This window comes from Montipora capricornis, chromosome 3, assembly GCF_036669925.1.
Source record: "Montipora capricornis isolate CH-2021 chromosome 3, ASM3666992v2, whole genome shotgun sequence".
In the NCBI taxonomy this organism is placed as follows: domain Eukaryota; kingdom Metazoa; phylum Cnidaria; class Anthozoa; order Scleractinia; family Acroporidae; genus Montipora; species Montipora capricornis.
In genome coordinates this window covers 6,974,944-6,987,174 of record NC_090885.1, presented here as the reverse complement: position 1 = coordinate 6,987,174, position 12,231 = coordinate 6,974,944, and the positions used below count along the sequence as shown (strand labels likewise).

At 42.1% G+C, this 12,231-nt stretch overlaps 3 protein-coding genes and 1 pseudogene across 3 annotated transcripts; 1 reads left to right on the top strand and 3 right to left on the bottom strand.

Moving 5' to 3' along the window:
* The first annotated feature begins 1,775 nt into the window (after positions 1-1,775).
* On the top strand, positions 1,776-2,516 carry LOC138039777 (uncharacterized). Its single transcript, XM_068885620.1, has one exon. The coding sequence runs from the start codon at positions 1,776-1,778 to the stop codon at positions 2,514-2,516; it is 741 nt and encodes a 246-aa protein (XP_068741721.1).
* Positions 2,517-3,106: 590 nt separating this feature from the next.
* Positions 3,107-7,752, bottom strand: LOC138042032 (uncharacterized). The gene is made up of 2 exons (XM_068887763.1): positions 4,979-7,752; positions 3,107-3,956 (listed from the first exon to the last, which is right to left on the bottom strand). The coding sequence occupies exon 1, from the start codon at positions 6,879-6,881 to the stop codon at positions 5,841-5,843; it is 1,041 nt and encodes a 346-aa protein (XP_068743864.1). The 5' UTR covers positions 6,882-7,752; the 3' UTR covers positions 3,107-3,956; positions 4,979-5,840.
* Positions 7,753-7,782: 30 nt separating this feature from the next.
* LOC138039776 (uncharacterized) lies at positions 7,783-8,190 on the bottom strand. The gene has a single exon (XM_068885619.1). The coding sequence runs from the start codon at positions 8,188-8,190 to the stop codon at positions 7,783-7,785; it is 408 nt and encodes a 135-aa protein (XP_068741720.1).
* A 55-nt stretch (positions 8,191-8,245) lies between these two features.
* Positions 8,246-10,699, bottom strand: LOC138039775 (uncharacterized; annotated as a pseudogene).
* Positions 10,700-12,231: the final 1,532 nt, after the last annotated feature.

Below are 12,231 nucleotides of genomic sequence, written 5' to 3'. Positions count from 1 at the left end.
AAGTAGAAGACTTATACAAAATATAAAATCTTGGCGCTGATTGGGTCCCGCGTTGTGGATGCTGCAATTGGGGACATGGTGGTGTCGGAAATAAAAACTACAGCATCAGAGAAGAAAACGAACTCGAGCTGATTGAGAAAAACATGAAGTTTGACGCTCAGTCTGCTCGGAATACTTGTGCGATTTCGTGAAAATGAAGTAGCTTTCATAGGCGACATCAAGAAGATGTACCATACCGTTAAAACAACAGTGCTAGATCAACACACTCACCGGTTTTTATGGAGGGACATGGTCACCGAGAAATCACCTGACACCTATGTGATACAAAGAGTTTCATTCGGAGATAAGCCCTCTGCAACCATAGCTACGATGGCCTTGTGCAAGACAGCAGAGATGGGAAGTGAGCAATACCTGGATGCTGCAAAAATCGTGAAACACAACACATATATGGATAACATTATAGAAAGTACCACAGACCTTCCCACTGCGCAGAAATTAATGCAGGACATGGAGTCCTTAATCATTAAAGGCGGATTTAAACTGAAGGAATGGATCTTTTCCCGTGACTCAAGCAATAGTAAAAAGTCTCTACCGAATGAGTCAAACGTAGCGACCGAAGAGGTGCTAGGAGTCAATTGGGACCCGATCAAAGATTATTTGTGCTTTTCAGCAAAGCTTAGCTTCTTTTCGAATCGGAAACGCGGAGTACAGAAAGACAATGCTAATAACGATTCGAAACTCACACCACCACTTACGAAGCGGATGATATTGTCACAAGTCAACAGTATGTACAACGCTCTAGGACTGGCAGGACCCTTCACAGGGCGGGCCAAAATCTTAATGCGACATTTATGGGCAACTAGCGAAAAGCTCGATTGGGATGATTCGATACCGGACGATAATAAAAAACAATGGTCAGCATTCTTTAATGAATTACCTGAAATAATAAGCGGCTTAAATCCTTCATCGATAAAGAATGTAGATACACTTTTGAGAAATGCTACTACGTAGTCGACTGTCAGATAGTACACGCAATGATACAGAAAAGCTCCTACGGTTTCAACACCTTCGCCGGTACACGAATCGGTGAAATTCAGGGAGGAACCAACATCGAGGATTGGTATTGGTGTGAGAGTAAATTTAACATTGCAGATTGGTTGACTAGAGGAAAGAAGCCAAGTGAAATTAGTCTTCACAGCGATTGGCAAGAAGGACCTCTCTTTCTCAAACAACCTGAGAGCGAGCTAGTGGCCTATTTCTCGTAATTATTCTGAAGTAAGAATACCTACGACAATTATGAAAGTAGTCAACACAGTGAATGTAAGTGTTAAAGACGACTTGGCGTCTAGAATCAAGATCGAACGATTCTCAGATTATAACCGTCGACTGAGAGTGACAGCAAGGATCTTAAAGCTTTATCGCAGACAACCTAAGGCAACCTTTAAGAACGCAACACAGGAAATAACAAGTAAAGATGTAGAGACAGCGGAGGTATTCTGGATCAAAGAGGCACAACGAAATATGAAGAACGATATCAAGCATGGTACGTACAGACGTTTGTGTCCTCGATTACGAGATGATGGCATATATGTGATAAGTGGCCGTGCTGAAAAATGGCTAGAAATCGGCTACAACAAGGAAGATATCATACTCCTACCATATCAGCATCGATTTGCTCGACTTTACTGCGAGTACATTCATGCTAAGGGGCATTACGGAGTTCTTACAACTGCAAGCAAGATCCGTTAAGGTTCTGGATAACCAAATTACTTAAAATGATCCAATGTGTAAAGCTCAAGTGTGTGACATGTAAGAAACTTGACAAGAAAATATCCGGACAAGTGATGGGAAACCTTCCTAAAGAACGACTCAAGCCGGCACCCCCGTGGTATTCCACATCAATTGACTTATTTGGACCCTTTACGATCCGTGACGCAGTTAAGAAGCGTACTACGTCAAAAGCGTACGGGGTGATCTTTAATTGCACTGGAACCAGAGCTGTTTATTTGGACCTTGCGCCAGACTACAGCACAGAAAGTTTTCTTATGGTGTTGCGGAGATTTGTCTCACTTAGAGGATATCCATCAAAGATCTATTCCGACAATGGCGCGCAACTTGTCGCAGCAAGTCAGGAACTTAAGAATGTTACGAAATCTTGGGATTGGGAGAAGCTTAAGAGGTTTGGAGTTATGGAAGGTTTTGAATGGAACTTCACGCCAGCCGATGCACCATGGCAAAATGGAACATCAGAATCTCTCATCGGATCAGTCGAAAGATCACTCAAGGCTGCCATTGGAGAAAGCATCCTAACGTTTTCAGAACTTCAAACGGTACTTTTTGAAGTTGCTAACCTAATTAATGAAAGACCTATAGGCCGTCATCCAAGGTCGCCCGAAGACGGTTCCTATTTGTGCCCAAACGACCTTGTTTTAGGCCGTTCCACAACACGAGTACAAGTGGCCCTTTTAAAGAGTCAGCAAATCCAAGACTCCGTTTTGAATTCATTCAAAACTTAGTTAATAGCTTCTGGAAAAGATGGACCACAAACTACTTCCCAGACCTGATCGTGCGTCAGAAGTGGCATGCAGCACATCGCAACCTTAGAACTGGAGACCTTGTTTTAATACAAGATTCTAACTTGGTTAGAGGTCAGTGGCGACTTGGGATAGTTTCAAATACCTTCCCTGGTTCTGATGGCAAGGTGCGCAAAGTTGAAGTGCAGTACAAAAATCCTAAGCAAGGTGAACCTGTAACCAAATATCAAGGAAGAGGATACGTCACGATCAAACGCCCTGTACACCGTTTAGTGTTACTTATACCAAAGGATGACATTTCGGACTTCTGAAATGATAGAAACTCTTACTGTTACTATTTTTATAATCTGGACTTATTAATTTACAAGTCCCTTTTTGTGGAGGGGAGTGTTTCGTCGAGAAATTCTATAATCGATCATTAAGTTAATTTATCCGCTAATGAGATACGTTATAGTGATGTCATAACACTAATGTAAATCATTTGTCAGCTGTGGACCTAGCCGACTCACTGGTAAATATCAAATCGTTTCGTATACTTTATTATCTGAGCATTTCATGACAATGTAACTTCCTTTTAGGATTCGAACGCAGTTCTTTTATTGTCTGGCATTAAAGTCGTCAATAAAGATGTTTGATAACAGTGAATTAACCAAAAACCCAGAACTGACGAAACAATCATAAATCATAAATCTTTTGGGATTATTCCATGTTGTTCACGTCGTTCAATGTGGGGAGGGAGTATCCTAAAAACAAGTTGGTTTCAGAATAAGAAAAAAAACGAAAGATTCACATTTGTATGCCGACGTTGTCGTCAAACCTCAAATTTCGTGATGACGTCGTTGTTATGCAGACTGTCGCAAAAATATGCGCTTAAATGCGTGCCACACTTCCAGCAATATTATTTTCCCTCTTTTGAGGGAAAATAATTGTGCTGCGTCCCTCTTTGAATCAATGATATTAATGTATTGTGGTATTCTCGGTGCGGTAGCAGTCGTCGTTTCTGGAACTTCCTATTTCCACCTGAAAACCAGACTTCTTCATTTGCGGTTTGTCATTTAACAGGTTGTCTGTTAAGTACAATGATCTTTGGTTTAGAAAATCAATTATTTATCATCCCAGGAATCGGAAACAGTCACTCGTGTAATCAGACACCGACCCCTTTGAGTGGTTAAAAGCTTTTCAAAAAACCTATAATGGGAGATATACGCTCTTAGTTATGAGGTATGTTATATAACTTATTTGGAGGAGAGAGAGTGTCTTAATATTATATAAAATAATAAATTTATCCCAGGTGTTTCACAGTAGAGATTTATGATTGTACTTACGCCAGATACTATGGTATCTGGATCTAATTTCCTCGATAATTGTAAAAGCGCGTGGCATTGGACATAGAGAATTTTTACCGGACACACCATGATGGAACTCTGTGATGTAATAGAATCTACATGCGCGGTGGTTAATAGTCTCGAGGCAGCAAACTGCTGCGGTGCCTCGGATCTCAGATCAGGAATGCCTAAACCCCCTTGACCCGTTGCTAAGGTAGCAAGTCTGCGCACCTCGTTAGGGAGAGGCTCTGATTGACCGAACAAAGTTGGAAGTAGTAAATCCTCAATCACCTCCTGGATTGGGTCGACATAATCTTCGAATGATCCTATCGTGCGCATGAAGTAGGTGAACTTCGACTTGTAGCCTTTTGTGAAAGCAATGTACGCCGCATGAGGCTGGCTCTTCGCTATTTCAGAGAGACGTTCGATTTCCTCTTTCCATGCCTAAACCTTCTCCTCACAATACTGATCTTTGTATTCTTGCGACGCAATAACTGCTCCCAGATGGCGCTGACCTTCAGTCGTTATGTTGACTTCCTCTCCAAACACCTTCTTTGCTTCCTTTGCAAGTTCCCCAGACTTCACAATAGGCCAGCTCTTTGACCCATTCACATAGTATCCAAACTTTTGTCCTTCCTTACTCAAATGCTTGTACCAGTTATACAACTGCACAATACTCCCCCCTGCAGCTGAGTCGTCTGCTAGCCACACCTGTTTAACCAATGGGCAGTGGTCCCTCAATTTCTGAATCATTATAGACGTATTAAGTGCGTACCACGGCATCGCTTGCGGATCTCCTGGTGTGGTGCCTTCTCGAGAAAGTATTTCACCTCCCCCGCAGATAAACAGTCTAGATGGGCTTCTATACGTGTTAATAACATACAGGGCCATTTCTTTGCACATGATCTGGATATTGTGTAAAGCCACTGACCTATTCATTTGGTTAAAAGCGTTACTAGCATCAATTAACAATATGCCATCTGTTCCTTCTTCAACAAACACTTGACTCATTGCGTGGATCGCAGCCTCCGCTCCTGCGTTATGACCAGCGCAGACTTGTAGGGGACCTGCCGCTTCTTTTATTTCCTCCTTTAAGAAACCGCTGACCGTTTTCCCCACTATTCTCCTTATTACTTCTCCAACGCCAATTGGTCTGATTCCCGGGTTCTTATTAATAATAATAATAATAATAATAATAATAATAATAATAATAATAATAATAATAATAATAATAATAATATAATAACAATAATAAACATTTTTATATAGCGTAGATATCTATAAATCCATGACGCCTTACAGGAAAACACTAAAAAGAATAATTAAATAACGTAATCAGTAAACTAGTAAAATTACTGCCCAATTTGAGTTCTTCAAAAAGGTAGTAAATGTTATATTATAATGCAAAATCTTTCTTAAAAAGATGCGTCTTTAACTTCTTAAAATTATTTATATCTTTTGAGTTTTTAATGTTGTAAGGCAGATCATTCCAAAGGCATTCGACGTTCAATGTCTCTGTTCAACAAAATACTAAGATTCGATCAAACAATGTTCAGTTCACGACGGTTGACCTCCCCAACTACGGCTGCCGTTCGTCGGGGTCGAACGGCTAAATTAGAAAATTGGTTCTTAGCAGGCTGTCTGACCTCATTGTCCACATTCGATCTAACTTCGATTGGAATCAAATGCTGAACAACTCTCCGTAAATATGTCGATCGCCTTTCACTGTTTCCGACCTTAACGATAGCTGCTCGAATCTTTCCATCAGCTCCAGAAATGAGTTCCTCAACTCTCGCTAGTTTCCAGAAGACTCTGGTCGATGAATCGTTTTTAAGTAAAACAATATCTCCCACGGAGATTTCTTGAGAACCATTTCTTCTGTTTGCTACGCTCGATTGTTCACGCAAGCTAGTGAGATATTCCTTTCTCCACTGTTTAGTTACTTGTTGAAGTAAATTCTTGTGTTGGCGAGCTCTTCTTGTCAAAGATTGATGCGTACTCGGCGGATGATCTCGTGATGAGAACAGTTCGGTGTTGGCGTGACACGTCGACCATAAATAAGATTAGAAGGTGTCAAAGGATAAGAAATTGAATCTGCGTCATCATACATGTAAGTGATCGGCCTTGCGTTGATTACTGCTTCGATTTCCACCAGTACTGTTCGCAGCTCTTCAAAATTCAAAGTTGACCGACCGAGTACTTTCTTTAAAGGCGCCTTGATACTTCGGACCAATCGCTCCCAGAAACCTCCCCACCACGGAGCCCTTTCCATGATAAAGTTCCACGAAATTTTCTGGTTAACGAGGTAACGCACCAGTTCGTTGGACCTATTGATCTTTCTTATTTCCTTGCTCGAAGATTTGAGGGTCCTTGCGTTATCTGACGTAAGAGTAGCAGGGAGTCCGCGTCGACTAATGAATCGTCTGAATACTAGCAGAAAATCTTGAACGTTGAGGCTTTTGCATAACTCCAAGTGTACAGCCCTTGTCGAAGCGCATGTGAACAAACATAAGTAAACTTTGGTTGATATCTCCTCGTCTGGATTACCGCTGTCAACATTCAACGGGCAGACAAAGTCCAATCCCACATGCGTAAAAGGTGGATCCTCCGAAACCCGTTCGCATGGAAGACCGGGGGAAGATTGTGACTTGTATGAAGTTTCATCGATTTCCACCAAATTACACATTTTTTTAATCACTTGTTTTACTGCTTCGCGATCTCTCAAAATCCAAAATCGTTCTCTGATCAGGGTGAGTGTGTCCCTTATTCCGCAATGTTTTACTGATTCGTGCGCACTCTTGATGATTAATCGGACGAACTCGTGTTTCGGTGGCAGTAGAATTGGATTTCTTGTGTCTCCTGATAAATCGGCATTATTTATCCTCCCCTTGCATTTGACAACCCCATCTTCCAGAAATAATCTAAACTGGAAGACGTAAGTCGGCGGCGCAGACTTGGGGTTGACGGTGATTGTGAAGAAACTTGATTTCTTGTTCAAATGAAGACGCTTGCATAACTCCATTTTCCAAAGTTCTTCTGCTTTGGCTAAGTTCAATGCACTGAAAATCTCATTTCCGTTCTCGGGTTTCGACTTGCTTCGTACCTTGTTCTTTAGCTTGTTTACAAAACCGACGACTATGGCTGTCAATCGGAGCAATTTTGTTAATTCACTGAATCGTTTTACGTCGATTAATGCGTCGATCTTGGGATCTATGGAACAACTGGGCGAACGCGAAACCAATGAGTGTGTGATCTCGAATGGATTCTTAACTGCTTCTTTGAGCGCTACTTCATCTTCTTTTTGTCTTTGTTCGCTCAAAGACCACTCCGATTCAGGATTGTAGAGGAATTTTGGCCCGTTCCACCAAATAGTATTAACCGACAGTTCTTTCGCGTTCAATCCCCGCGACGGCAAATCAGCTGGGTTCTGTTTTCCAGAGATTTGTCGCCAGTCGCTCTTTGAAGTTAACTTGCGAATTTCTTCCACGCGATGCTGTACATATTGTTTCCATGGTCTTTCATTCCTTTATCCAGCATAAGGCCGTCATTGAATCCGTCCAGTAAAAAGTCTTGACGTTTTTACCGGCCAAATCGAGGCTGTTTACGAGGCGGGCGAGAATAAGTGTACCAAGTAATTCCAGACGCGGGATGGTCTGCCTTCTCAAGGGTGCGACCTTTGCTTTCGAGGCAACTAATCGAACATCGGTTTGACCATCGTCATAGAGTGATCGGATGTAAATAACTCCAGCATACGCGCGGTTTGATGCGTCACTAAATCCATGAAGCTCGAAGTGTACTGGCCTTGATCGAAAATAACAGCGTGGTATTCGGACATTGCTTAAAAATTTCAGCTCTTCTAGGAGAGAGTTCCCGGGCCAGGGCCTGGGCCAGGTGTGGAGTAGCTTTCCCTCAAGTTCGCTGTCTCAATCAACCTTATCGAGACAGAGTTCTTGAAATAAAATCTTCGTTTCGATAGTGTACGGGGTGAGAAATCCAATCGGATCGAACTTTGATATCTTCGCCGACAATTTCAAAACAGAACGTCTTGTCACTGGCAGTGTCGTTCCATAGTTGAACAAATCGGTTAAGTTGAAGAAAAACTCGTCTGCTACAGTGTCCCAGTTCATCCCTAGAACTTTGACCGTAGTATCGTTCTTCGTTTCAGAATTTACGGGTGTAGTGGACGATTTCGCATATGACTCATCATCTTCTGCAGTAGCTTCATCTGTAGACCTTGTTTCGTTTTGTGAGCTCTCGCAAGCTTCTATAGCTTTCACCAAGTTTCGAGAATTCGAGTTCCATTTTCTGAGGTTAAAACCTCCACTCGCCATCATCGTCTTTGACTTCTGATAACTATTAAACCTTTATCGTCATTCTCAGCTCTTGTCCCGTAAGAAGATCATCCGCGTACAGAGACTTGCGCAATAGCTCGAATATCTCGGCTTCAGTTTGCCTATAAAAGTTCAAGTGATACGCGATAGTTTCACCTAGAATCGAAGGAGATGGCCTCAATCCAAACAACAAACGATTGAATCTATATTCGACAATTTCAGGTTCGCCTGCGAGAGAGTCTTTCAGCCAAAGAAAGCGCAACATGTCCCTGTCTTCCGGCCTGATTCCTACCATCAGGAAAGCCTTCTCGATGTCCGCGGTTAAGGCGACGAAATTCCAACGAAAGTTTGTTAACATTGCGAAAATGTGTCGGATGTAATTTTCTCCCACTTCTAAGCAATCATTAAGAGATCGTTCGTCCTTGAGTTCTTCGCCGAACCATCATATACCATTCTCACTTTTGTCGTTTCACGCTCTCTTCTTATCACTGCATGATGTGGCGAGTAATGAATCCCCTTCGTGGCGATTGTGCAGTCAAGTTGCGTTTCTTCCAGAGTTTCCTCGTTCGGTGTAGGTACAATTTCGATGATTCCTTTCTTTCGTTGTTCTTGAATGATGTTGTCGTACTCTCGTAGCAAATTCGACTCCTTCTTCAATTTAGAGTGCAATGATTGTAATCTTGTTACGCACATTCCATAGTGGTTGGACTGGGGAACTCAAGACAACCTTCCTTCCATGGCAGTCCGACTTCATAATGACGACCCTTAAACGCAACCTCTTCTTTCCGCTTGACTAATTCAACTTCGCACTCGGTATCCACAATTCCCAAACTTTCAACCTCCCAGAATCTTTTCAGCATTTCCACCATTTCGTTGTTTTCTCTTGCTTCGCTCGACATTGTCTCTCCCGATATGACTAAATTTGAGACAACATTAGTTTCGCTTTGTGAGTTTTTAGTCGGACCAGAAGCCACCCTAGCTTACTTTTAACCGCTGTGGGACCAGAATCTCCACGAATAGATTCACCAGTAACAAAGTCCCAATAATGATCTAAACCAATCAAAATGTCGATCGAATTCGAACCCTCAGCGCTGTCAGCTAACTCTAGTTCTAGTAAATGCGGATGATCTCGTAAGTCTACGCTCTTTGGCAATGGTGAATAAGTAATCGGAAAATTGAGCGCCGTAATCTCAACATATTCACCATCGATTGTACGAGGTGGCAAGGTGACCATTTCGCACCTTTGCTTTCGATAGGCATTCTCTCCAAATGTGTTCAGATGAAGGATCTCGGTGCTTGTTGACTTTAGACCTAACTTCTTCCTTACGCTGTCTGTGATGTAGGATCTCTGACTGCCGCTATCGAACAGGATTCGAATAGTCATTGTCTTGCTCCGATCATTATTAGTCGCGGTGGTTGTCGCAGTTTGAAGTAAAATGCTGCCCTTGGTCTTGGCGGTCGACGTCGCGGTTACAGCGCTCCCCAAGAAAGGAGCTTCATTTCCTTCTTCAGTGGTTCCTTCGTGGTGTATTTCATTCGCAATTGGTTCGCTGGTGTAACTCACAAGAGTCGAGTTTTGCACTTCCTTCGAATTCTGATCGTTTAGACCTGACGAATCGGAACTGTAATCGGGCGTCGTTGACACAAATTCTCGGCAAATTGACTGATGATGATTGCCCTGACATCGTCGACAGTTCCTTTTGCATGAGCTACTATGATGATCAGTTTTCAAACAAACAAAACATCTTTGACCCTTTTTTGGGATTTCGAAACGTGCATGAGGATCGTTCACATTTTCACAGGGAGCAGATTAATGAAATCCACCACAATAAATGCATTTCATTTGATTTCCCTTTGACTGAAGTCGTGCGTTATCGTGAGAAAGTAAGGTCAAATTACTCGGCCTTTTCGGCGTGTTTTCTTTGTATTTATCCAAGTGTACATTTGCTTTCACACCATCGCTGATTTCTCGAGCCTCGATTTCCTGTTGGATAACCTCTAATAATTTTGACATTTCCCACACCTCGCGCGCTGTGTTTCTTGCAACTTGCACTCTGATTTCGGGCGGTAATTTTGACATAATAACAGGTATCAGCAAACTTCCATATTGGTTGGAACTTATGCCTAACGACTCGAGACCACGAACGTTAATACTTATCCTATCGTAAACAAGGCGGAGCTGGGTGGTGTTATCAATGACACATCCTGGTCATGTGCTTCGAGATTATGTTCTGGGGTTTGCCAAAACGTTTGTGTTAAATATCGATCGCAGAGTCATAGTTGGCTTCAGACCTAGGTAACCCTAACGTGCTGCTTGATCCTCCAATAGTAAATGTAAATGATTAAACTTATCGATCTTGCTTAGCTGTGTATTGCTATGAATGGCACTATTGAAACTGTCCCAAAAATTCTGCCATTGCGTAACATCTCCTTTGAATTTGGGCAATACTAATTTCGGCAATTTTAATTGGCTTTCTGTGGATGTGGAGCAGATTAAGAGTAATTCAGGTCAGCGTTTTCGCTCAAGTTACTGGTATTATGAGATTGAACTGAAGTTGTACCTGAATTGTTGTACCCCGTTGTTTGGGGCGCAGAAACTCCGGCGTGGTGGGATTCAACAACATTTGAATTTTCAGAATTTTCCGTCACTGGGATGGCGGGATCACTAACTGAATCCACGTTGGCGAATATCATTGATGATTGAGGTCCAGTAGTCGAAGGTATTGAAGTCCAGTAGTCGAAGAGTGCTTGATCGTCGACATTCGCGTTTTTCGATGTTAAGATGCTATTACCCTTGATGTTAACCTTTGGACTCGTCGCTTCCTTGATGTATTGTATCATTTAAACTGCACTCGAAGGTTCACAAGCATCGATTATCTTTTCGTCCAGGGATTTAACCAAGTTAAGCTTTTCGTTTAACAATTCGCTAATAACCTTTAAGCGTTGTGCATCCAATTCTTCATTCTTCGATTTCAGCAGGCCATCGGCTTCGTTTAGAAGTTTCGTTAACACGGTTCTGTTTCCACTTCGTTTGGCGCGGGTTCTCGCCAGATTTTCGGACATTCTTCTTTTCGGTTGATGTCAGAGCCCCACGTTGGGCGCGTGTCGCGTTAATGTGTAATCGCTTATCTATATAGGTAATATGAGAATCACTAAATTAATCAATCAACTATCACTGTACAAACAAAACGAAAGAGTCTCGAGTTCCATATGTACTATGAACGTGTCCTTTATACGCACGTAAACGTTTTCTACAAAAGTTCTTAAATTCGAGATGATCAAGTGAGGGCGTTTTCAGCAAGGGTTTTACCATAGCCACCTTTAGTTGTTCAGGTACAACAGCAGACTGCAGAGACTGATTGACAATCTGTGTAAGTATAAGCCAAACTCAGACAAGCATGCACGTAGAAGAGAACCCGGAAGAGGATCTAAATCACATGACTTTCCAGACAATGGCCTTATCAAGGCTAGTAGTGTATCCATAGAGACAGATTTAAAAGCTTCAAATTTACAGGTGATGTTACTGTCATCAAAAATAATAAAAGTGTTATCGTCATACTTCAGCTTCAACTCTTGATGGATAGCATTAACCTTAGCATCAAAGAAATGCATAAATTTCTCAGCTAGGTCTTTCTGCTATTTGTCACAGGTTTGGTATGCAACAATTTTCCAGCGGTCCTGAACATCTTTCTTGAATCATCCTATTGCTGTTGATAAGATCCGTGTAGTAAGTAGTCTGATCGTGAAGATTGAAGAAGGTCAGTCACAGCACGGCATTGCTTTACAAAGTTGCTATGGTCAACAGGGTCACGTGATCGACGCCATCGTCTCTCAAGCCGTCGCCTTAATCTTTTTGCATCCTTGATTTCATCATTGTACCATGGCGCTGCAGGTCTGATGACGACATGACGTTTCTTTAATGGAGCATGGATATCCATAATCCTTGTTAACTCTGAGCAATATCTGGAAACAAGATCATTCACATCGATGGAAATATCAGTGTTAGGGCCAAGCGAATCGCAAATGTCTGATTTAAGTCGT

What these genes read in the sequence shown, in the direction of transcription:
- LOC138039777 (XM_068885620.1), top strand. Translation starts at nt 1,776, where the DNA reads ATGATCCAATGTGTAAAGCTCAAGTGTGTGACATGTAAGAAACTTGAC.
- LOC138042032 (XM_068887763.1), bottom strand. Translation starts at nt 6,881, where the DNA reads ATGGAGTTATGCAAGCGTCTTCATTTGAACAAGAAATCAAGTTTCTTC.
- LOC138039776 (XM_068885619.1), bottom strand. Translation starts at nt 8,190, where the DNA reads ATGGCGAGTGGAGGTTTTAACCTCAGAAAATGGAACTCGAATTCTCGA.